Genomic DNA, 26,282 nt, shown 5'->3' on the forward strand with positions numbered 1-26,282 from the left:
AACCGGTTTTGCTTCTTACTGCTTATGCTTTTGGTAGCAGTGATACCAACAGTAAGTTCTACTCAATATTTTCGGGACTGTAAGTAAAATGTTGGAAGGGATACAAATATTCTGTAAAAATTGCTCTTTCAAACCAGCACCCGGAAGAGGCCACACCATGCATTATTTCCCCACAAATAAATCACAGATCCCCCTGACCCTGCAGCTGTGTGACTGCTGCGGGAGTGACAAGCCAGGTTATCACTTTTTGCAGACATTCCTCAAAGCAGCCGAAACGAGATAAAAGACGGCAAGGCTAATTTAACTGAAGGCAAAGAAATCGAGCTTTGCGGGGTAATAATAAATTGTAAGCTCACCAACGAAGGCAGGAAGCTGCAACACAGAATGACAATATATACACGGGGCGAGACTGCACACCGAGGACCCCCTTGCCCCCCGCGCGCGGGCCGGCGGCTGGCCCCGGCCCCGCTGGCCCCGGCCCCGGCGCGCTGCGCTGTTGAAGCGTGCCACCTAGTGACCGGCGTGCGCGTGCTGGGGCTGCCCGCCGGGATGTCGCGACTCGCAGCGCCTGCCTCCGAGAATCCCTCACGGTCCCGTCGTTGAGAACGTCTGGGTATCCCAGATGTTACCCCGAGGGCTTCAGACTGCGGTTGCTGGTCGTCTGGTTGGTGGAGAAGGTAAGGGGGAGTGGGTTCAGCCTTTGGATGCTGAGGCGGCGTCGCTGAGCATTCCACGGGGACAGCGTGTTTCTGCGAAACAACCGCCTCACCCTGTGGGCGCTATTTTCAGTTCCTCAGCTCTGAAAAAATGCGGCAATGGGAGGGGGTGTGTGTGACATGCAATTATTTCATCATACTCCTTTTTTTTCCCCCCCTTCCTTTCTAACCAGAGTGGGGAATTAGCTCAAATACAGTGATTTTGACTTCATGAGCGGAATGAAGTTTCGTCTCGAGGTATAGTACTAAAGCCCCTGGAGAGACTGTAGAATAAAAATAAATTAAATTGTGGGTGAACTATATTTCCCATCAAGGCACGTATAGAAGCTCCAGCCTCTTTTGCTGTCCCAGGGATGGTATGCTGGAACCTCTGAGACTGAGGCTGTTGGTGAATTACAGTTGTTATCCTTGGTCACCGGTCCTTCACTGACACTTCTCTGGTAGCTCCCCTTCCCTTGCTCTGTTAGCCACTTCTGCACAGGCACACTGAAAAGCTAAACATGCTAGCTGCAAAAAATAATCCAGTTAACCTGATATAACTCTTACTGATGTAAAGAACCACCAAAGACTAGACCAGACAGGCTTTTCTTGGCGACATGCACAATGCAGATGTTGTGCATCGGGAAAAGAAATGAGGCATTTTGCTCATTGAGAGCATTGTGGGGGACGCTAAATTTTTTTTTCCATGAGAAGTATTTTACTTTTCTGACAATTATTTTCACAATTTAAAAAAATTATATCTGTCGTAATATGTCCTTCGATGTGTCCTATAAAATCAAAATGTGTATCAGCTCTCTGCTAAAAAAATATTTGAAAGACAGAACGGTGTAAAATACAAACCCAGGTGTCCTTCTACCCGCAATATAGGACAAACGGGAAGAGATGCAAGAGGCAGGGGGTACGCCACGTTGCGCAGGCTTGCCATTTTCAACTATTACCAATAGCTGGAAAAGAGACAAAACTGCGAGTGGCTCGAGGATGAGCTGTTGCACATTGCTGGGCAGTCGGCCTGTAGCTTCCCGGGAATACCAGAATTCAGACAGGGGGAAGATGGTAGATCAAATTTTAGTAATCATCTCTCCCTGCAAATTTTTCAGTGCGACATGATTACAGGGGTTCTTCACCCAGCTTTGGGTGGCAGAGAATACAGGCAGAAGATAAGAAAAGTTGGAAGTAATTAATCACGCGATTTTAAAGAAAGAGCAAACAGCCAGCTGGCACCTAGTCACACTTGTCTCACCTCTCCTTAGGAGAGGGTTTCAACAGAAATTACTTACTCATGTGGAGGAAAAGCACCAGTAGCAAATCTTGTCTCAGACAGCTACAAGTGTTTACAGAAAGGATTTGCCTTAGTGTCAGGGAAATCTGTTTAGACTATTGGTGGAAATCCAGCTTGAGGATGGGATAAGGTCAATAATATTAGCCAAATCCTATTAAACTAATAAAGGATTTAGATTGCTTCCTCAATAAGAGCCATTCAAAGGGCGTGTTTAAGTCTAGAAAGTTAAGAATGATAAATCCAAATTAAATCCTTTTAATCTCTCTCCATTTATCAGCATTCTTTTCCTTGAGGGAGAGACAGGCTAAAAATGATGACAGGGGTGTTGGTATGATCCTAGCATTGTCTCTTCTTTCACATGACAAAAGCAATTCAAAATCCCATTATAATCATGACAAGAGAAATTTTAATTCATTCCTTTGCAAGGAACTGGCGAACACAGTTTTACTGAAGAAGCTGTAGCTGAGGGCTCCACATGGCAGAAGCCAGGCAAACCTGAGAGCTGGTTTCTTATGCCACCCAGCTGCTGCCGGTGCGGTGTGGGCTGTTTAGGAGCAGCAGGATCCGACCAAAGCACACGCCTGCCCGTTCCCTTCGTTCCCTTTGGAGGGATGCTGTCTGCTGGGCCAAGGCTTAACAACAGGTCACTTTACATTAAAAAGAGAATGGCTTGATAGTCCTGATGGTGATTTGTAAATATTGGTGTAAAAATTCTAATCAAATAGTTTTTGTGCTGTATCAGACATAAATAACTCCCAAAAAACTTCCATTTGACATGCTCATTGTGGTGTCCATATGTTACTTCATATGGCTTTGATACCAGTTTTGTATGTCACTCAGCTGAATCTGTGTAAATGGTCAAAAATCGAGAAATTATAGGAGGGATTTGTGCGTGTGTGCGCACACACTGGGAGAATCACCAAGAATTAATATTTTTAAAAAATTTTTTCAAAGTAATTTTCAAAGTAAATTACTTTGCTGGGTAGCAAAGTAATTTACATTTGACATCCACAATTTGCTGGTAAGAGACCAACTAACATGTAACTCATTATTATTGTTAAGACACTACTGTTAGCTTCCAGAAGCTAGCCGATTTTCTGACACATAATTATTCTGACAGCAAAGCCCATCGCACCCTCACAGCCACTTACCTGAGGGCTCAGAACTGCTTTGGGTCCTCAGCAGGCACCCAAACAAGGTAGCACCTCACCAGGGGATTTTGTCAGATGTCTCCCATTTTGGTGGTAGGGGCCGTTCTCCCCAGGCGGTCTGTGCGCAGGACACTGAGATCTTTAGGCCTCCAAGAAGAGAATTTCAAAAGGAGGAGGGAGCATGACAGAAGAAGTTGCTTAGTAGAAAGCAGCACGTTACCAAAAGGATAAGAGAGGAAGAAAGAAATGGTTGAGCTTTATCTCTTTAACGTTATCCACAGGCAGACAACAGGCAGGACTCCGTCTGGCAGGTGACCTAACAGGTTTGATCTTCCTTGCTTGTGCAGTGTAGATTCTTCAGCAACTCCCAAGGCAGCTGGTACTGCAAAAAAAAAAAAAAAGTTATCCCTGAGTTGCCAGCTCTGTCTTTTGTAACACAGTAGCTGCTCAGTAAGAACTGGACTAAAATGGCCAATGTATTTCTTGTGAAATAAGGGTTACTTGACCAAAGCCTGAAATCCAATCCTTTTTGGAAGTAAAAAATAAGGTACATGGGGAAAATAAATAGCTTCAGAAAAAAATGAGCAATCATCTCCAATCAAAAACATGAATTTTAATATGTTAGCCCCTCAGACTCGCTTGCTCATGCTCTTTTTCACATTACATATGAGCAGCAAGGGGGGTTGCTCCATGCAAGAAAGAGAAAAGAAGATGCCCTCATAGCTCTGGGGATCTGACATAGGAAATATTACCTACAACCAAAGCAACCAATTCAGGTGTAAACAATTTCTCCTGAAGCACAGAAGCAGCAGCAGCTAATGTCATGAACAAAAGTAGGCAGGTGAACAGAAATAGAGCAACAGAAAAATGGATATGGGAATCACAGTCCAGAAATTCAGAAGCAACAGTAACTCGTATGCAATGAGATATAAAAAGCAAAACTGACCAAGAAGGGAAGTCATCATCAGCTTGCATGAAAATGCAAATCCTTACTACCTGTGTGTAGCATTTCTGGCAGCATAAATGCTACTTGACGGGCATGGACACAAATCACAAATGCTTCTGCTGTGAAAGAAGAAACGCAAGCTCTATTTACATTCATCCAAAAATGCGTTGAGAATTGAAAGCCCCAAACAATTAAAATACTGGAAGTGCTCAGAACAGGTTACCTACGTCAGAGATATTAATCCAGTAAAAGAATTCCAGAGTGCTGACTCACATGTACCTGAAACACAGTTCCTATCTCAGTGCAAACAGTTGCCATAGATATCTGTGGACATGTGAGAAGACAGGGCTGCACAGAAAGAGCCACATGTCCCTCCCAGGGCTTCGTGGGGCAGCCTTCTGCCTAAAGGATGCTCCTTGATGAACCCTTAGTAGATCAGATGTCATTTAAAGCTACCCTACCCTTGCTGGCTTGCTTTTTTTGTGGGAGGGTCTGCTTGGAGGTCTTAGGGGTTTAAAGACAGTGCAGCGACAAAAGGCAATGAAAAGCCCCACGTGTTAATTGTGAGCAAGCAGAGCTCCCGTACCACGCTTCACATCACTGTGCCTGTGGCCAAAACTGGGCTGCTTCTAGACTGGATGTGAGTCCAGATAACATACCTGTGCTCACCTGCACGGTGCCTGCTCATGTGGAGCAGGCTCTTCTCAGTCTGTAGCTGTCAAGTCACACCCTTCTTGTCGATAAGCCACAGTATACTCACGCCAACAAGACTAACGACACCCTTAGGTGGAGTTGACTCAGCTATCAGAGAGTAAATCACTCCTCTCCCTTGCAGACTTTGTGGTGCGAGGTTGCTAATGCACTGAGTTGTAGTAGTGCCATGCTCTAAGCTATAAGGGTAGGGTCATTTACCAGAAATAATACCTGGTTTAGACCACTTAATAATATCTGATAATACATGGAAGTGGTGATGATCAGGGTTATATCAATAGCTGAAACTTCAAGGTAGAAAATTCATTTCTGTTTTCCAACTACATTGGTTTCTCTCATGTACACATTTGCTTTCCTGATCAACTGTCCTACCTGGACATCCTTTCTTTCTAAATACTACAGGGCATCCACATTCCTAGGAATGCCTGTAAGGATCAGAACGTGGCTCTCCTGGGAACATGCATTTTAACGTTTGCAGAACTTGGGCTAAAGCCCTAATCTAAAATGACAGTTCATTATCTCCTTTTAGAGATAGCAGGAACAAGTAATTCTGGGAAAGCTTGTATTGACAGAAAGAAGAAAAAGAAGAAATACGTGCAGTACCTTTTAAAAAAACAAAATTACTCGTAGTCTTTGAAAATAATGATTCAGTTTTTCAAAATTAAGATAAGAAAGCATAACTGCAGAAAATCAGTCAAAATAAATACTACACAGCAGACACTGATACTGAAAGGATAGTAATAGAGTTCTAGGGAAACAGCATACACCATTTTCATGCCAAGGAAATTAGTCCTTCTACCATTAGCCTTTACATAGGTTTTGATGTTATACTTTGTGTTAATTATTTCCAAATCACAAGTGCAAACACTCACCCTGATTGGAAAATTAGCAGATTTCAAACTCAGGTAATTTCCCCCTAATGAGGAACTTGTTGAACTGAATTTAACAATTAGCTCACACCCTTTGCTAACAAGGTATGGCAAGGTTACAAGAAGACACAGAAACTCACCTTTTTCAGTAATTTGCAATAAAGGATGAATATAAATTTGGAAGTTGTTTTCATGCTATTTCTAACTCTCCTTTGGTTCTTAAGGCAGTGATTTTTGAAGACTGATAGAAGTAGTGCTACCCATAGTGAATAGTTCTCCCTTGTTTTGTAACCTTTCCCCCTCTGGGTCAGTTCATTCAGGTGCCTTTTGCTACGTACCAAGCCCCTGCAAAAAGGATTTAACAGCTTAAAAAAGTAAAATGTGGTCTATTCGTCAATGTACACGATACATAGGTAAAGCTAACAGGCTAATACACTTGCCACCCCTGATATGGCAGCCAAGGAATGGTGGCTGGGCAGCCCTTCAGCCAGGAGGGGAAAGCCTGGCTTCTGCTGCCACTTGGGAAGGGCTGATCATTGCTGAGCTACCATCCTCAGGCTACTTGGGTTTGTTTCTGTAGGATATTATTGGGTTTTCATGCTGGTTTTTCTGTTCAAGAACCTTTGAACTGTTAATTATCCCTATGTCAACACTCTCTCCTTTGCCAGAAATCTTACCTTTCTTCTTATGGCTCTGCTCTGCAGAATGTCTTGCAGCGCTTTCTCACAGCTTAGCAGTTCTCGAAGATGTCTGAACCGATTTCAGGCTCTATCAAAACTAAGCCTTAGATCCCAGAAGGCATCTGTGATCTGATGCCTGAATCTCTAGAGGGGAAACTGACATTTTTCAGCTGCTAAATTGCACTAAAGGAAACAAAAGTCATTTTATCCTACCATTAGTTTTCTACGCACGCTGTGACCCTATCTGCATAATGGATGCTGGGGCAGTCAGGGCTTAAAGAAGGTGGCCTCTTTGTAGTTGTGAAGGGAAGAGACATCCACAGATAAAAGGGAAATTGCCTTTGGGTAATGTTTCTCTCTCCTGAGAACTGACCAAAAATGTCCAAAATATTTCCAAAATTGGTCTGATTTCTCCCACAAAGACATAAAAATCATTCAATAAACTCTTCTATTTTTCAGTGCACTTTCTGCAGCAGGGTTTACTTTTCCTTGTTTGAAGAACAATAAAGAATACTCTGAAACTTCAAGCTGCCTTAGGCATGTTGCAAAGCTCCTGTGTCTTCAAGTGCGACACTGGCACACCAACTGCTTGATTATTTGGCAGTAAGTGGCATCGGTGTAGGTGTAACAAGCTTTTTTTTTTTTTTAATGTAAAGAAAGGGTAATGAATTGAGAAATGGCAAAAAGAGAACATTCTGGAAAAACAGAACTCTTTAAATGTGGTGCCTTGGTTGTCTTTATGTAGAGACATTTTGATGGGAACTGGGATTTTGAGAAGTAAAGAATGAAGAGTTTGTGGTTACCTACTCATAAGGCTGCACGATGATCTGTGGGGAGTTATACTAAGGTGTGGTTTAGCAGAGAAAAATAGTCGAAGATATTCTGCCTACTTTCTCTTGCAAGTCAACAATACAAAGGTCTGTTCTTCACACCAATTCCACAATTGACAAAGAGATGCTCTGGCTTGTAGCTCTTACTGAAATGAGGGTATGAAAGCTTAAGACCCACTCATTTTATTCTTCTGGTGGACGGCTTATCTAACCATGATATAACTTACCTAACCATTACTTAACTCAGAAACTCTTAGCTTAATTTGTGATCTTACCACATTTAGGAGGCAGTATTTTTCAGAGCAGGGAGGTGAGACTGGGTAATTTCTGCAGCCTGATCCTAGCTGACATAAAATTCCCTTGTGTGGCTTTGGGCAAGTTCTCTAGATTTCTCTGCCTCAGTTCCCCTTTGTGAAAAGAAAGAGTATCATGCTGAGTTCAGACAGCACGTTAGAAATATCTAGTTAACACTTTCAAAGGGATCTAAAGCAGTAAAAAGGTTAGTATGCTATCTAGCCCTCTTCCTCACAAATTGTGTCTTAAAAATAGGGATCTGTTTTACCTGGGAGCTAGGGAGGTGCAAGCAGATTCATGAACTGTCCTGAAGTAACACGTGAATGGCCATCAGTAAAGGCAGTAGCATTCAAACTGTCAGCAGCAGTCAGACTTTGTTTAAAAGGGTAAGGAAGCCACGAGGCAATGTATCGAACAGGTGGACTTGTTGCAACAGACCTATTCTACATTTTCATTAGCTGTGTAGCAAATGCCTACTGTTTTCCTCTCTGTTATCCATGAGTCTTCTTCTGGGTTTCTCTACCACTTACACTAAATCTACCCATTCTCTAACTTGTTCAGTTTACCATTGTTTGTATCCTTATTGTGCTACCTGACTTCTTCCCCTGCTCCAGCTCTGGGAACCATGGGATCACAGTTCAGCTCTTGTACTGACATTTTTTTCTTGGTCTTTCTTTGGGAAAAGACAGTGCTTATAGCAAGTAGGCTCTGTCATCTGGCTGCCCTGGGTCTGCAGGCATGAGCCTACACCCTTGCACCTCCTCCCTGAGGAGCACTCCTCCACATTAGTGTTTTTGTTTTGAGCAGGATGAGGCAGGGGCATGTGTGAGGGTGCAGGAACGGACAGGACAGTTGGAGGGGGGATGTAGGGATAGAAAGATCTGTAATCAGAAAAGCACCCTCTTAACACCTGAAACAAATCCTTTGGGTATTAAATCATGAGGTGTTTGCTGCTGAGACATATGAAACACAAAAGCACGCACTTAAATAGAGGCTTCACTGCTCCTCATAGCTAGCCCTAGGGAATGACAGCTTGCCACTGCAGGGAGGTGTGCTGGGGAAACCTCTTCAAGGTTCCAGCACTATCAGTGCTGCAGCCAACAGGAGCCCACACCATGGTCTTCTGGAACAGGAAGGACTCAGTGTTGTTTTAGAAATAATAGCTTGAATGACAGATGAAAAAGGAGAGCACTGAGCAGCTTTTCTTTGCCAACCCACTACTGCAACATTACAAGGTGCCAGCGTTTGTCCTCCCCCCGTGTGCGTGTGCTGTTCCTGCTCCACAGCCCTATATGACGCCCCAGGAGGCTTCATGGTCAGTGTTGCCCTTCACACCTGCGTCTTTAGTGCATGGCCACCAAAAACATCTAACTCATCTTTTCCTGTATTCTCCTTAATTGCTTCCAAACGGCTTGAAGTCCCTTAACCTTCAATCACACACCTCCGTGTATACTTATCTTTCTGTTTAATGGTGTTGGTGCCTTTTATCATCACAGACAACAATAAAACTACCTTCACCCTTCCTCATGTGATAATGTGAAGCAAACATAGCATAAAGGTTATGTGCTCACCTTAACGCTCATTACTTTACTGCCACTTTATAAAATGAGTTGTGAAATTTACCTTCTACATTTATCTTCTAGATTTTTTTAAATGTTTTCAAATACATTAATCACAAACACATAATTGAAAGCCAGTTTATTTTTTTTCACTGACCTGAAAGGGATCCTTATCAGAACTGTGACTGGAGGAATTTCCGGCTTTCCGTTTTGTTTTTTCATACTCAGACTGCCTAAGCTCCAACTTGGAGGTTGCAATTTGCAATGTTTTAATTTCAGGAGTGCCTGAACAAATGCACTGCGACGCAGGCCACCTCCTGCAGGGCACCACAGTTGTTGGTGCTGATTACAGAAGTTACCATCAGTCAGCAGAGGGGCTGCGGGGGTGTTTGACTTGAGTGACATGCTTATCTCACAAAACACATGACAGGTGTAGTCTATCAAAATGACTGAGTGACACCCCAGGAGAGGTGGGGGCCTCACAACCTGGTGTTGCTTCAGTAAAAGCCAGAAAGACCCTACACATCTGTGCCGAATCCCCCAACCCGCGCTGAACCGCCAGGCCTCACTGGCCTTCCAGAATTGACAATCCTTGCTAAGGGCCAATTAGCACACAATTGACTTAGTCTCACCTCGCCATGAGTATAAATCTAGCATTTAGAACCCTCTGTTTTGAGGATGAGAACTCCAACTACACAATGGGTCTGGACACCTCTCCTCCCCAAGCAGGGATGCCTCTTTGGTAAGACTTGCACCTCCAACTGTCGGATGTTCCCTGGGAAAGTATTGTTACAAAAGCGCTGAACTTGTAAGTCGAGCAGTAAGTGCTTTTATCAATGGCAATTCCAGATTTGGAATATCTGTCACCTTAATAAATCATTTATCTTTTCAACTTTGTGAAACTGTTTTGGTGAAAGTCCTTAAGAGGACTCTGACAGGCAAACGTTGACTCTGATGAGTGGCTGTGTATATACAATCCTTTAGGCTTAAAACCACTAACTGAACCTGAGACTAGGACTGGATCCAGCCACATGTACACTCCTCTCTGAGAAGGGGTTTAGAAAGCAAGGGGATCCCTTCTGAACCTCGTGACCCAACAGGAGGGCTCCTTCCCCCTGGCCACATGTCAGCACCTATGACATGACACCTGCTGCCCCTGGCTTCTGGCTCCCAGGCACCTACCTAGGTGCCACACCTCGGTTAGGCAGGCTACAGCTACTGCTCTGAGCCAGAGTTGGGCAAGAAATTATTAATTAAAAAAGAAAAAGAAAAAAAATTGTACAATAAGACCCATACATTCTGCTTCATTCACATAAGCTTAACTCAGGAAAGCTCTTAGGCAGACATTTAAGATAAAGTATGTCCAGTTTTTCTCTGAAAAGGCTTCTCTGTAAGGAAGTGATTTTTGGAATGAGTATACATCGTAAAAAAAAAAAAAATCTTTGCTGCCAAATCTGAAGTTCACTTGACAATCATTATGGTACATTTTATTGCTGAAATATGTCAGATGAAGATCACAACAAATATTAAATACCTACCCAAAAGCGTAACAGCTGGTCATACCTGTGGCTCAATCAGGCCCACACTGATGTTTGCAAGATATATTTAATAGGCACTTCAGAGACATAACAGATACCGGACCAAGAGCAATGAGTGAAGACTTGCTATGCCCCAGCAGCTGCTTTCGCCAGACCTACAGAGACCACCACTTATCTATACACTCCATTTGTTTTCAAATCTGCTGTCCACCCTACAGCACGTGGATCTACTCTTCTGTGCCACAGATGCCACCCACCGAGGCACATCTCTTGCAGAACCACTACTGGAAACATTTTCCACTAATGCTCGTTTGTCTCATTTGCTCTAGTCATTAAAGTCTTTTCCACAGCAATTTACAAAGATTCCTTACTAACTCAAAATATTTATTTTCCAGTTTTGAAGCTGCTTGAACTCACAGCCAACCATTCCCAATGCCATTACAAAATTAAATACTGCTCTGCAAGTCTACGTATGTACCTGTGGCCTAGACTACACTGATATAAAGCAACATTAGGAATATGCTAATAGCCATAACGTTAAAATGCATTAAGCAGATTTCTCATGTTAAGAATGTGTCAACTGATCCCAGTTAATTCTACTGACACAGTCTAATGCAGAGTGAAAATTTTCGCCTAAATTATTTTTCAAGGGAAAAGTGCAGATCCTGTCACATTAATGTAGTTCAATAATCTGTATTAATTTCCCAGACTGCCTGCTCAGAAAAAAAGATTAAATATAAACATTGTTTCAACCACTTCAAAACAAAAATAATTCAATTTTTCTACTATAATGGAATCCTTCAACTGTTAAGGAAAATATTATTCCTGGTCCCAGTCAGAAAGAAAAAAACATTTTGTTTAATTCAGCCGGCTCCCTTTTCTACTTTCAGATGGTTCACTAGCTCTTTTCAGAATACTTCATCTTCCACCAACTCCCAAACTGAAAGCATTTTTTTAATTCACTGTAAAGTAAAATTAAAGCCCCAGTATCCTTTGGACCGTGTCCAGAGGAGGGTCACAAAAATGGTCAGAGGGCTGGAGCACCTCTCCTACGAAGACGGGCTGAGAGAGTTGTTCAGCCTGGAGAAGAGAAGGCTCCAGGGAGACCTTATTGCAGCCTTTCAGTACTTAAAGGGAGCTTGTAAGAAAGATGGGGACAAAGTTCTCAGTAGGGCCCGCTGCAATAGGACAAGGGGTAATGATTTTAAACTAAAAAAGGGCAGATTCAGATGAGATAGAAGGAGGAAATCTTTTACGACAATGGTGGTGAAACTGGAACCAGTTGCCCAGAGAGGCAGTAGATGCCACATCCTTGGAAACATTCAAGGACAGACTGGATGGGGCTCTGAGCAACCTGATCTAGTTGAAGATGTCCCTGCTCGTTGCAAGGGGGCTGGACTAGATGACCTTTAAAGGTCCCTTCCAGCCCAAACTATTCTATGATTTGCCTAACTTTGCTCTGATGATAAATTATATTTGATACAATATGGGTAAAAGATGTTACAAACAACTTTGCCAACATGAAACCTTTTCCCATCCTACGTATGGAATAAAGATTCTTGACATGTGGATTTGGTATTTACTTCTATGGATCAGACTAGATGAGATTAGACAAGTGCTAGTATGTGGCACTGTACCTCCCATCCGAACAAACAGAATATCCAAATGCTTACTAAACACAGTATCGTTTTATAAATCATAGTGAGATAAACCAAAGCAATTAGGTTTATCCAAGAATATCAGGATCATTTGCAAAAAGTAAAAAATGGTTTATGCAAAACAGAGCAACAAATGTAAATTGAAAAGATCCTGTTATACTTGAAGTCCTACTGGATACCTGGGCAGGTCAGGTTTTGGGTAAAGAAGCTGGGGAGGTAAGAATTTTTTCAAAGAGGTTCCACAGAATCATAGAATCATTTAGGTTGGAAAAGACCTTTAAGATGACTCAGTCCAACCAGAAACCTAGCACTGCCGAAGTCCACCACTAAACCATGTCCCTAAATGCCACATCTACATGTCTTTTAAATACCGTCATGGATGGGGACTCAACCACCTCCCTGGGCAGCCTGTTCCAATGCTCGACAACCCTTTCTGTGAAGACGTTTTTCCCAATATCCAATCTAAACCTCCCCTGGCACAGCTTGAGGCCATTTCCTCTTGTCCCATCACTTGTTACTTGGAAGAAGGGACTGACACCCACCTGGCTACAACCTCCTTTCAGGTAGTTGTAGAGCACAAGGTCTCCCCTCAGCCTCCTTTTCTCCGGGCTAAACAGCCCCAGTTCCCTCAGCCGCTCCTCAGACATGTGCTCCAGACCCTTCACCGCCTCATTGCCCTTCCCTGGACACACTCCAGCACCTCAATGTCTTTCTTGCAGTGAAGGGCCCGAAACTGAACACAGTGTTCGAGGTGCGGCCTCACCTGTGCCACGTACAGGGGGACAATCACTGCCCTGGTCCTGCTGGCCACACCACCTCTGGTACAAGCCAGGATGCTGTTTGGCCTTCTTGGCCACCTGGATACCCTGCTGGCTCATATTCAGCTGGCTGTCAACCAACACCCTCAATAGCCCTTTCAATTGGCCTCATCCTCACAGACACTGTTAGCACAAGGATCCTGAGTATAATTATTCCTATTTTCCAAGCAGAGAAACAAAGCATCACATCACATCTCAGATTCTAACTCGCTTTCTTTTTCCAGGCCAGTGAGAGAGAATCTGCTGTTCCTAGGAAGAACATCTGCCAGTGGCATATTTACAAATAGCAACTGTGTGTTTACCAAGTTAGGAGGTGAATTGCCAAGTAATGTGAAAAGTCTTGCCCCCTAAAGACATAATAATTTCTGTAGGTGGAGAGCCCAGACAGGTTTGGAGATTTCTAAACATACATATGCAAATGTATTTACTGGTCAGAATTAGCTATGGAGAGCTTGTAGCACAGAGTGAGGGCTGATAAATATTAATGGAGGGAGGGTGGGGAAATGCTGTGTTGAACATATGACAGCAATCCAGGGTGAAATAAGATTTTAAAAAGTCAAAAGAGATGGACAAGAATGACTCTGAATTAACTAAATTATAGCCATGCTAATAGATAAAAAATAAAAATAAAATCAAATCACATTGTGAGACAGTTTGGTTGTCGTCAAGTGCTCAATAACAGCATAAAGTACATGGTATGAAATCTTACTAAATTACATGGTATGAAAACACTCACACCGTGTATCTATCACTGGAGAATAAACAGGGTTATCTTTCCACTAGTGGTACTTCCAGTACTATAGCTCACAGGCCTTTCATGTCAGAAGTTGTTCCGACATGGACAGTGGTTAATTGTGGTGGAAGAATAGACAAGCTCCTGAAGCTGAGCTTCCAGCTCTGGCAGAACAGGAGCACAGAGGGCTTCTAAAGCCTTGGCAATCCATCTTCACTAACTGTGCCATTCAACACAGTCTTTGGAGTCTGCTGCTTTTCCCCAGCTTCTTCAGCCATACAGTCTGGAGGCTCTAGGTCATCGTATCTTCTCCGATAGACCACCCTTGAGATTAGGGTTATCAGAAACATTTCTATGATGAGGAGCTGCTGGGTCATATCTGCCAAAAAACGGAAAGCAAAGAAAAGCCCCCCAGAGGAGGAAATAACTATCAGACACAAAATGAATACCTGGCTTATTAATTTTCTTCTGTGCAAAAGGAACAAACTTTACTATCTTGTCCCCATCACAGAGTATCTTTCACACTTGGCAAAAAAAATCAGTTACAGAATTAGACTATTGACAATCAATAAGCATGTAATAAGTTATGCATCCAAAACACAAGAGATTTAATAGTAATTATGCATGTTGATTTCTTTTCTTCTCATTTCTGATTCCACCTCTTCTCCTTATAAAGTATTTATCTGCGACTATGACAGCTGTAAAACTTCTGTTATTGTTTTTTTAAGTAAAACCTGAGATTCTCCAAAAGCTACATGATCCCAGGAGATCAGTATTTTGGGAAAACACCAGATAACGCAGTTAGCGACACTGAACTGGCACCTTTATTAAGTAAAAAAAGAACATCCTTTCCGAAAGAACTTACATGCTCCTCTTGCTGAAGAGGAGAGTGGTGGAGCGCAGGGAATGATTCTTTGCATGGCCAACAAGTTGATAATAGCTGCCTGCAAGTGGTTCAGAATGAGAATAAACTGCACCAGAAAGAGAAAACAGATGCCTTAGCTACCAGAAAAAGGTTTATAGTTCACACAACAATTCTGCTTTCATAACAGACTCTCTTTTGCCTCATTCCTCCCTTCTTGCCCTCCCTTTCCTCCCATCTGCCAGCAGGCTGCCTGCCACTGCAGAAGTCATCCTTAGGTCAGGATAATACTGCTCTGAATGTGAGTATTAAATTAAACCTCTGTTTGAAAAGTGTTTCTTTTCAGCCCTTCATTCGGAAGGTGCAACACACACAGACCTCCCAGCTGGGACTGTAAACCATAGGTAACAATGTTTTAAAAGCTTCCTGTTAATCTGACCTATGGGCTTATGTTCTCCCTTAGTGGAGGAAGGCCTGAAAGAACTTTTTTTTCTGTTGTCTCCAATTTTTGCCACAGCAGGGAGATGTGGTGTTCCTTAAGTTATGCGAGACTGGCTTTCTTTGCCAGGAGGGTTGAAGGACTCTTAACAGCTTGGGTTCAGCAACAATCACACATCGCATTACCTGCTACTTGCTGAGCTAGGCTTTCACTGCCTTGGAGATACCAAAGCGTCTCTCTAGCTGCTGCTGTAACTGCCCGAGTATAAACCCTCGCATTAACAGTTTGCCATCCTAAACCTGGATTCACCCTAACGTAGCTTTGCAGATGTGACTAACCTGTTTATTGTATTTATGAGTGCTTAATAATTTACTTAAGAGATTTTAATGCACCAGCCTTTCTGTAAGTCCTGTTCAAGAAGGATGCATATCCGAGGCTTCTGCTGTATTCTCTTCAGGGTGATGTGAAAGAGGATGGCCCTGACTCTGGCTTTTTTCAGTCTAACCTGTCTGGTTCTGTTCCTTACTATTTAATGATTCCCAGCCAGTGTTTTCATTATTGTCTAACTCTGAAGTGCTGAACGGCCAAGAAAAATACTGTCAACACATTGTGACATGCTGAAAACAGTTCAAACAGCCACCCACACAAAGCTCCACATCCTCTCCTAGCTTTTGAAAGTACAGACCAGCTTTTTAACATTGTGTTTCAGGATACTGCATCTACAAAGCTTCCTTCAAGACTTGCAGAAGGTGCTCTTTTGATTTCAGTTGCCTAAAGATAAAGGGATTTTACACAGCTTTCACATCTCCAGCACTCCTGAGAATCTACAGGTAAATTGGCTCAAGCAGAAAGTGAACAGCAGCCACGGAGAGTGCTTCAACAGGATGCAGCTTCCATCAGGTAAAAATATGCCTTTGCACAGTGTATTTAATGGGGGGCAAAAAATACTATAACTTTTCAACAAAGGATCAAGAACTAGAAAGACAGTGTTATATGAGCAGTTAAGAGAAATTCTTATCAGAAATATTAAAGTTCTCACCTGATAAAGAGCAAACTTTGGGATGATCTTCTTACAGATAAGGAGAGTCCTAACTTGTTGAAACATGATTCCAACTGGCCACAGAGCAATAATGGTGAGGACACCAACAAAGCAGCTAATCCATATTGCAGCTCCTTTGGGAGATAACTGAGGAGCAAATCAAACAAGCATTCCTATAAAACTTTACAGTGCATTTTACTATTTCCAGAAAGAAGTTGTGAACTGGATGATGCAGATGTTAAAATGCTTGTTTCTACCTCCTTGAAAGCTGATGGCATCAGCAGTTGCTGGGGTTTGCGTGGGGAAACTGCACAGTACCAACTGGAGTGCTAGCACAGTGCTGTCACCCAGCAGGCACCAGCATGTTGATCTGTTCAGCCTGGGAAGGTAACAAGTGACACAGCCCCTCAGTCTGACCCCAGCAGCACCTGGGAACGCTCAGCATCTCATGACAGCAATTCAGCATGACATCTCAGAGGGGTCATTTATTTTATACCATGAAACCACAAAAAAATCTATTACTTTTAAACTGAGTTATCCAAGAGGTGCAAACTTATTAGCAGACACAGACTTCTCCACCATCTTGCAGCATATATAGTACAAAGCAGAAGTACAGTACTATCTTTTCTACTTTGCACAGATATAATGTCACCATGATTTACAGAAAAACATAGAATTAGGCTTCCTGTTTATGTTCCAGCCAATATACTTGTTTCTTAAGGCTGTACCTTACAAAATACAGGGCAGGCACATCTCACAGGGCAACATGAAGTCCTGCTGTTCTAACCATACAAGCTGGGGAACATATTGGAGCATGATCTGATGCCCAACCCACCCTGATGCCAAGTTTCTTTCCAAGAGAAGCCAGGAAATGGAGAGTCTGGAGGAAGGCAGAAATTATATGTTTCAGGGTCTCAAAAGAATACACTAAGGACTCACTTAGAAGTGACTCCCAGATTTCACAGTTTAGTTGTAGGCTAAGATAGTAACGTCAGCCCTAAAACCTATGGATTTTGTGGAGCATCTCTGATTAAAACATTTACTTACATTGTAAAGAGTGTAATTGCCATTAGTCCAAAGCACTATTGATAAAAACATGAGCATGGGTCGAAGGAAAACAAACTGAAAGGTGCCCAGCTTTAGCCAAAAGAGGGTTCGCCTGGCCAAAAAAAAAAAAAAAGTAAAAATAAAAAATTACATAGATCAAGATCTCATTAGCAACCTTAATAACATTTTTGGATACTGTCAACTGCAAAACTTTTCCACTCCTGTAGCATGTAGTCAAAATCCAGGGAGGAGCAGATTAGAAAATCTTTCCAAGAATTACCCAGTGTTTATTTTGTAAAGTCTCTATAAAAATAGTACTTTTCCTGTTCTGCAGCAATCACATACTAACCAGAGCTGGGCAAAACATGATGCCTTTCTCTGCCTTGAAGTTAACCAGAGAGCCAGTAGCAACATAACTGGTTTCTGAACAATAATGCCACCTGCTCTTGCCTTGTTGGCTTACTATTTCAGTGCTCCAATGAAACGGGGCAATTCAGCCTTCCTGTTCAGACACTTCCTAGTCCTGTGGTAGACCAAGAAAGGGAATCATACAGACCTAGGTGAAAGGACTGGTAGTTTTTCAAGGCATCATAAATACTACCATGTAAGCATCTGGATTTGTTCCTCTGTACTCTAACCAAAGAAGGGAACTATCTTTCACTTGGCAGACTGCACAAGGCCAGCAGGACAGCTTAGGATTTACTTACTTCTGTCCTTACTCCTGACTACTTACTGGGTCCAGAACACAGCCCATACACAGCAACCTGGCCAGCCAGCACTAAAGGCCACCAGGAAAGGGGAAAATGCATTTTCTAACAGAGGGCACAAAAGCTGAGCCTGAACTCTCCTTCATTCTTCACAGGACAAGCTGTGGCTGCTATGGCTGGCTCATGTTTTAGTCTGTTACTGTGTATTATTTCCCATACTGTCAATGTTGTCTTCGCTGTAGCTCCCTGGGCCCTTGAGACTGCCATCAGAGATGCCTCAGCAGACAACAGGCTGTCATTCAGTATGCTACAGGATATAGCCATGAACCGGGAATGATAGGAATTGCTCAATGAATACAGCTAATAACCACAGGGTTATGAATGGCACAAACACATGTGGAAAGGCCTGCAACTGGCCAGCCACTTAGTGTGTTTGCCTTTTCAAAGATTTATTATTCCCAAAAGGCTTCAAAGAATAATACGACAAACAGTGTGGTCACTGCAACACCACAAGTTGTTTCCCTTGTCAACACAGTCTATCTTTCTTGACCATCAGACCTGTTCCGGCACATCTCTCCCTGTTGTATGACTTGTTACTTTGCCTCATCTGTGTACTGTATCTTGTTAGGTTTCCCAGGACTGCTCGACAGTATATGTCTTTTTTAAAAGAATGAACCCCTCCACTGGAGCAGCTCCCTGCTTACCCAGAAGGTACCTGTGGGAGGAATATGAGACTAACCTTTCTCTGGTATAGCTTGCTCATATTTCAAAAAATTGTACCCTGTAATGGGAAAAGGCTAGAAGTCAGAAGCAAAGATAGCAGATAGGTTTCCCAGTGCTACAGACACTGGAGGAGGCCTCAGCCCTCTGCAGAGCAAAAGCCTTTTTTTAAAAAAACGCTGTCTTTCCTCCCAGCAGTAGTAGGCACTATCTAGCTCCTGAAAGGATTTAATATTAGCTAATATCATTTTGCATAAGCTATCACTTGACTGACCAACAGGAGGGAATAGTAGAAGATCCTCTCCCAAGCTTCCAGCTACTACAACCTATACAGAGGGTGACAGACACAGAAAGAAAACCAAATACACTGATGACACGTTAGATCTATAGCACAACTCTGCCTCATGGAATTTTTTCAGCTCTGACCGCTGAAATGAGCTTGAAGCAATGCCCATGAAACTCAGTGGGAGTCATTTAGATCCATATAAGTAGTTGCTGATTTTACACTATTGTATGACATCCATTTTTGGAGGTACATTTTTTGGTTGGTTTACTACCTATTCTTCTCAGTGCCACCTCCATGTAAATAATTAGTGTTATTCTATTAAAATAAAATTACACAAACAAGAGTTTAAATTCTAATACTGAATAAGGCAGTTTAAGGAAGAATTATTACAGTAAAAAATAAGGGGGTTTGCAAACACATCACAAATACTATGCTGCATTCTGTTCACCACTTTCATTTAACCAGGCCCCTAATGTCCCTCTTACACTAATGTCCAGGGCCTCCTAAGAAAAGTCTCTGTCTTGCACATTAGTCCTTCAGCTTCTGCTGTTAATGAGAGAAACATTCTCCTACTCCGTGCCAATAGGAGAGCCCTGGGAAATACACGAGGTTTCCAGGCGTGTAAATGACAGGGTGACATTAGCCAGAGGAGGAGCTCCGGCAGGCAGTGCTCACAGGAAGCATGGTTTATGTTACAGTGCATCGGCTCCCGCAGGCACAGCTCTGCATCCCTACGCCACTTCTCAAATATGCTTTAATACTAAGCTTAGTAGACAAAAATATTTGCTTTTGCCCTACCAGACAATGCCATTTCATTGAGACCAAAGCTTTCCAGGCATTGCATCTTTTTTTTGTTCTAAAAATTATTTTAATCTGAAGTAGTTTGAAAGTCAAAATCAGAATGAAACACTTCAATTTTATCAAAGTAAAAGAAATTTTCTTTCAAGACAGCCTCAATTGGAAAATTCTGCTTGTGAAAAATACTCAATCTGGAGACATTTTTTTCCCTTCTGGAATGAAAAGAAACTTGAAATCTCAATTATTAGGTTTTCTAGAGTAGAAATTCCTCCTCCCGCACAGCACTGCTTACTATAGAAATGGTTTCTTGGAAGAGAATAGGATTAGTTGAGGAGGTAACACAGTACTCAACATTACTAGGAGTGGGAACGCTGCACTGGATTAGACTGAGAGAACTCATGCTCTCCACTCTTACGCAAAATTCTGCTTTATAAAAACGAAATAAATTAGCGGTGGCGTACAGCCCCAAAGTGATGGCACCGTTTAAAAAAAGATGGCTTGAGACTGACTTTCGGGAAGCAGGAAGGCCCTTTGCTGTATGCCTGCCCTTGCCAAGTTGGCTGAATTCCAGCAGCCGTTTTCTAGCTGGGAAATCTTAAAGGGCAACTCACCTAGTGATGCGCACACGAGGGAGGCAAAGGCAGCAGCAGCAGCAGGGACCGGTGCTAATCTTGAAATGATCATTTTCAAACCGCCTGAGGAGCAGCTTTTGACCTCCACACTCTTTAATCATCATCATAAAAAACTTGTGGATGACTATGGCAAAAAATCTAGGAAAAGAAAAAAATGCCAGCTTGAATTTATCTGTGTCTCTCTCATATGCCCACGCAGGCCAGTGCCACCGTCTGTCCAGGGTTTTTATGGCTTGCGCTTTGTAATCAACAAAAATTCTAGCAGTAGCTGTGAAAAACTTTCCACCACCTTAGAGGACAGAACTGCCCAAACCTCACCAAAAGAGGAATAAACCGAGGCACAGAGCAGCTGTGGAATCTCCCAAAGCCACACTGGTGGCTGGTGGCAGAGTCAGTACTAAAGCCCAGGCTTTTCTGGCCCAGGTCGTTATGGCCGTATTTTTCCATCAGTTTTCTAGTCCTGACCGGCACAAACTTTTTAGAACAAGTCCTTGTCCTGTTCCTCCTCTAAAAAAACCTAACAAACCACCAACAAACATGGCTAGCTATCATGTAATGTGCTGGCCCCGTCAGGGTGTGGTTCCTCTGCAGCCAAAGCTGAACCAAGCACTGACTGCTGCAACCCTGTCTCTCCCTCCTTTCACCAGCTGCACATTCTCAACCCTTCCTAGGAACTACAGATGGTGCAACCGCCCTTTCCTCCCTGTCCCAAGCTAATTTAGGGAAGTGATTCACTGAAATCCAGCCTCACCAAATAAAAGAAGTCCTCTTCAGCTGCACTGCCTCTTTGAAGGAGCTTGCTGTGCAGCTGGACACTGAATAGTAGTGGATGCAAGTGAGGGAACCTGCAGCTTGGGCAAGGGAGAAGGGGGGATTTAGGCAGGCTTAAAAGGGCCACAGGACTGGATCCTTGGAAGCTTCTGGGAATCTGCGCTCCCTGCACAAATTGCTGCATGCTAACAGTGTTCCCTGTTCCTGTATTTTCCCTCATTTTTGACTCTACTCTCTTAGTAAATGCAGTGTGATGTGGGATGGGACTGTTCCTAAGCGTCTGTGATACTGTCCTGCAGTGGGTTCCAAAACGATCCCAAAATCAACTGTGGAGTGCCTAAGGCCACAGCATCCCTCGACCTGGCTCTGCCTACCACGGCCGCACCATCACCTCCAGAAAGCCAGGACCACATTTCTCACTTCTTCTCTGCGCATGTCACAGCTGTCATGCTCGTACAGAAATTGCTTTTATCAGGACAACTGTGGAACATTTTTACATTGATATACTCATCGGAGGTTCACTTGCCACTATTAATAATAGACCTCCATAGCTCATCATTAGTAAAAGCACAGAGAAGAGGTCACAGGTCAGAATCTCTTTCCACATGACACACCAAGAGAGGACAGAAAGAGTACTGCTTCAAAGCTGCTGTCAGCCTGAGGGATCAATTACATGCGAGTCACAGATCTTTCACACTGAGGTTCCCACACTAGGGGACTGCAGCACCGGGAACAGCTTCAGCATTTTCTACCTCCCAGAAAAGAGCTGCCAAGAGATTTCAACCCAAACCAAAAATTACTAAATTGTTAAATTTACAAAATGACTGTATTTACCAAGAGCAGCAGATGTTTAAAGGGAAGAAATTCAGGGTTTGGGGCAACGTTTAGAAACAAGCAGAATACTCACACTGCTGCTGTGAAATCTGTAAACATTGTTGAACGAGGAATCCACATGCCAGTGCATGAAGTAGTAGCGATCACCTACAGAGAAAGGGAGGAGGGTTGTACAAAGGGCAGAGATAAAGCAGATTCATGTGGATTTTCAGGGAAACCCTACTTTCAACGTTCAATTTTATCTCTTTTCCATGATAACTTACTGGAGCTGCAGCATTAATCCAAATGATGATTGATCTTTTGGAAGAGGGGATTTTCCGGTAGATGTAGACCGCTTCCTCTATAAACACCAGATTGGCAATTAGCATCATCACAGTCAAGATTGCAAAGAGAAATCTCCCTGGTAGGTCAAGGCCTGCAAAGAGTGAAAAGGAAACAGAGAGTTCTGGTTTATTTCATAAACATTCCAAACATTTAACGTAAAGGAACAACCTCTGAGGGGGTGCTTAGCCCTATTCCTGCAAAGACTGGCACTCATCCTTAGCCACCTAGATAGACCATTGACTCCACAGGATGATTCAAATACTTAAACTTAAGTTCATGACTACATCTTTCCAGGATCCACAGACAGCATATGGAAAGAATATACCTCCATGTTCTCAAAGCATGATGCAAAAGTCCCCTTCAGAAATGCAGAGTTCCAGAAGAAATGTCCTTAGATGAATGTAACTACATAATACATAAGTAAATACAGTAAATGCATATTCTGGGAACTTTTCCAGGTGGACTACAAGAAAAAATGTATTTACTCAGTATTAGTTCTTTGCTTCCATTGTATGTTCGTAGTGATGTTTGTGCATAACTTCCTTAAGCATGCAGTTTTTAGAGGCTTGGTGGGAGTTTGTGGGGCAATGTAAGAATAAGCCCATGACATTTATCCTGAGATGAAACTTGATGCCTTCACCAAATTCTTTTTTACTTCTCCCTTAAAGCTGGATATGGATATCAGCATTTACCCATGGCTGATGGGTTTTACATCTCCACTGACATTTGGTATGGCTACCAGCTTTTACGCATGGCTGATGGTTGAGGTGTATTTTCGCCCAAGAAAGGAGACAGAAGCAAGCACCCCAGTGGAGTCATGCTTAATTTAGGAGAAGTTCATGCTCATCACTAGCATAACTCCCGCTGTGGCCGCAGCCTATCTAGAAGCATACTGAGCAGTGTCTCAAAGGTGAGAACCTGCCTGCCCCTGCCTCTTGAACCTAGCCCACTTCGAAAAACCCCAACACGACCAGGCTTGGCTGCAGGCGGAGCTGCCCACACCGCAGCGGGCACCCTGCACGGCAGCCGGCATCCTGCACCGCAGCGGGTACCCCGCACCGCAGCCGGCATCCCGCACCGCAGCATCCCGCACCGCGGCACCCCGCACCGCGGCTCCCACCACGGGGGAGCCCGAGGCCAGGCGCGGGGCTGGGGCTGCTGGGTTCGGCAGCCCCCGGGCGGCCCCGGCGCTCCCCGCCGACCACCCTCCCCCTCGCCCACCACCCCGCTCTGTCACACACCGGCCCGCGGCTCTGGGCAGGGGGGTCCCGTCCTCGCTCCCTTCCCCGAGGCCGAGGCAGCTGGGCCCCTGCAGGCGGCGGCCCGGCCGGGACGGGCGGCCCCCCTTTGCCTCCGCCCGAGGGATTTCCTCGCCGGGAAGAAGGGCGGCCGGGCAGGCGGAGGTGGGAGCAGAGGCAGGACCGGGGCAGGGGCCGTGGGCAGGGGCAGCCGCCGCGGGTGGGTGCTGAGGGCGCCGGGCCGGCGCAGGGGCCGAGGGGCCGGCCGGCAGCGGGCAGCCCCCTCACGCCTCGCCCCGGCGCGGGCGGACGCACTTACTCTGGAGAAGCTCCTGCGAGTAGGGCGGCTCGCTGGCGCCGCAGGACGGGTCGGCGGTCCCGTTCGCCTCGCCCCCCATGGCGGCGTGGCCGCCGGCCCCTGCCGCGGTGCTGTGGGGGAACGCGGGGCGGGCGGCGGGGTCGGTGCCCGCGGGCGATGCAGCCCGGCCGCTCGGGGCCGCCGCGGGGCGGTTAATGATTAGCCCGGGGCAGGGGCCGGGCCTCCGCGCCGCCTCCCGCGCACCGGGGTGGGCAGTGCGGGCCCGGGGGGCCCCGCGTCCCCCTCGCCCCCCGCTCCGTCTGCGGGGAGCCGCGTCCCGCCGGCTCTGCTCGGCCTCCGTGGAGGTGCGCTTGGCTAAGCCAGCGAGGCCGCCCGCCGTCCCCTTCCTTCGCGGGCCGGGGTGTGGGGGCGCCCGGAGCCGGGTGTCGCACGGCAGCGCGGGCTGCGGGCGGTGAGGGACCGGCCGAGGGACCGGCCGAGGGGCGGGCTGGGTCCCCGGGGCCCGGCCGGAGCGGCCCTGGGCAGTGCGCGCTGCGCGGGGCCCGCGGAGGCGGGAGGCGGGTTGGTCAGCGCAGAGGCCTCCGAAGGGCTGTCCGTGGAGCCCGGCACCAAAGGCGTCCCGATAATCTTGGCTGCAATGAGAAGAGGTGCACCATCCTCTGCACCGGGCAAAGGAGAGCGCACTAAGCGTAGCAGTACACCAAGGGATTCTCCGCTTTGCCACGTTTCACCTGCTGGAAGGGTCTTTTATGCAGCCTGAGCCTTTTCAGGCCGTTTCCAGGGAAAGGAAATGAGGAATGAAATGATGCACCTTGGTGACCCACCGAGCTGTTGTGGGTAGTCACACTGAAACCTGGCTGCAAGAAGCAGCAGAGGGATGGTTACAGCGCCAGGTGACACACGGTATCAATAAATGCAAAGTAGGACAGTACCTGTGCAATGATGAGCTGTTGCTACTCAGGAAAAAGATCCTGGGGCCACAGTGGGATAGTCTTTGGGAACAACGGCTGAGGAATAAGCATGGGAGAAAATGCAAAGAAATGCCAGAAATTAGTAGATAAAGGAAAAGCACAAACCAGCTGAAATACATATGAGAGGCCTCCCTTCATCAACGTGGTATTCCAGGAACTTGAACAAATTGAGAGCAGGCAAGGAATTTAGGGACTGTAGGATGTTAGTAGGCACCATGGGCCCTTGCGGTAAAAGCTGCCATCGTGCAGTTGTCATAGGATTCCTAAAGGTTTTATGGAAAGGATAGGCCGGACACTGAAATGCCAGTATTAAGAACACAGGGACGCAGAGAACTGAACTGCCTAGAGGCTAACACCAGCAGGTACTTGATTGAGAAAAGGCAGATCCCTTCCAGTGCAGCAGGATTTGGGAGCAAGACAGATGAGGCTGCTGGCAACCTGTTCTGTTACTGTCAGGAGGGCTTGGTTGCAGAGCAAAGCCATTTATTTTGAGTCCTCCTCAGCGTTGCTGTCATTTCTTTCGCTGCATTGAAAGGTGAAGGGGAGAGCTTTATAGTTTCACCAGGAGGGATGCGGCAGTAACTGGTTGTAGAAGTGTTATCTCCCCAGTCTTGACAGGCTGCTCAGCACATCCTCCATCCAGCACATCTGCTGCTGCCCAGCTGCAGAAAGATACAGGAACAATTCTTGAAACATCATTCCACCTTATTTTCTATTTGGAAATCTGTTTATGCATCCTGCAGACACAGTTGGTAATAGAGGGGGAAACAGCCTTAACAGACCACAGATTTTCTACCCAGTTTGCTTGATTGATTTATTTGAAGGTGATCACATATTCAAAAATGGGGGTAAAGGTTCAAGTTATGATTTACTGAGATGGAAAGATGGCCCCCAAGGCTTTTGAGGGTTCTTCCTAGTCAGAGACAACAGGACTCTCATCTGCTGCTATTTTGGTTGCCAACTCCTTGTATTCCATGAAAAAAATCCCTTTCCTGCGTATCCATTTTTTTGAATGAAGCAGCTCTGTCGATGCTTTTGTTAAAGAAATTCATACATGAAGTGTAGAGGTGACAAAACTCATGGCTATTTTACCATATTTAGAAGGAACCCAGAGTCTGCTTTGACTTAAGAATTCCTTGAAGAATCCACACAGTAACAATTTTGGATCTGACAGTCATATTTTAGACCAGTTTGGAGCAATTACTGCAGCATACACTGGACATGGCATTAGAGAACTTCTTGTCTCAGCCCTACAGAAAATTCATAGGTTGAAGTTTAGAAGTTAACAATTAATTCTCAGCTGCTGATCCATCCTACTCTCTCTTCTACTGGGGTCTCTTGTGCAGAATAGAGTCTAAAACGAAAACTACAAACCTGCTATTCCTTTTTGTTAGAAACATCATCTGCCATCTTTGGGTTGGACATTAGATCCACTTCCTTAAAAGCTGCCGTGTGTCTCAGGGCAGCGCGCGTCACCTTTTCCTCACATTCTAGGCTATGTCTTGGCAACATT

General features: G+C 44.8%; 1 protein-coding gene across 1 annotated transcript; it reads right to left on the minus strand.

Annotated features, from left to right (window-relative positions):
- Nucleotides 1–870: 870 nt before the first annotated feature.
- Nucleotides 871–24,521, minus strand: LOC308059050 (organic solute transporter subunit alpha-like). Its single transcript, XM_080375852.1, has 8 exons — nucleotides 23,799–24,521; nucleotides 22,181–22,332; nucleotides 21,991–22,064; nucleotides 20,292–20,450; nucleotides 17,170–17,281; nucleotides 16,123–16,269; nucleotides 14,648–14,753; nucleotides 871–14,161 (listed from the first exon to the last, which is right to left on the minus strand). The coding sequence occupies exons 1-8, from the start codon at nucleotides 23,875–23,877 to the stop codon at nucleotides 13,974–13,976; spliced, it is 1,017 nt and encodes a 338-aa protein (XP_080231978.1). The 5' UTR covers nucleotides 23,878–24,521; the 3' UTR covers nucleotides 871–13,973.
- Between the last annotated feature and the right edge of the window lie 1,761 nt (nucleotides 24,522–26,282).

Source organism: Falco punctatus, assembly GCF_963210335.1.
Source record: "Falco punctatus genome assembly, chromosome: 2".
Classification (NCBI taxonomy): domain Eukaryota; kingdom Metazoa; phylum Chordata; class Aves; order Falconiformes; family Falconidae; genus Falco; species Falco punctatus.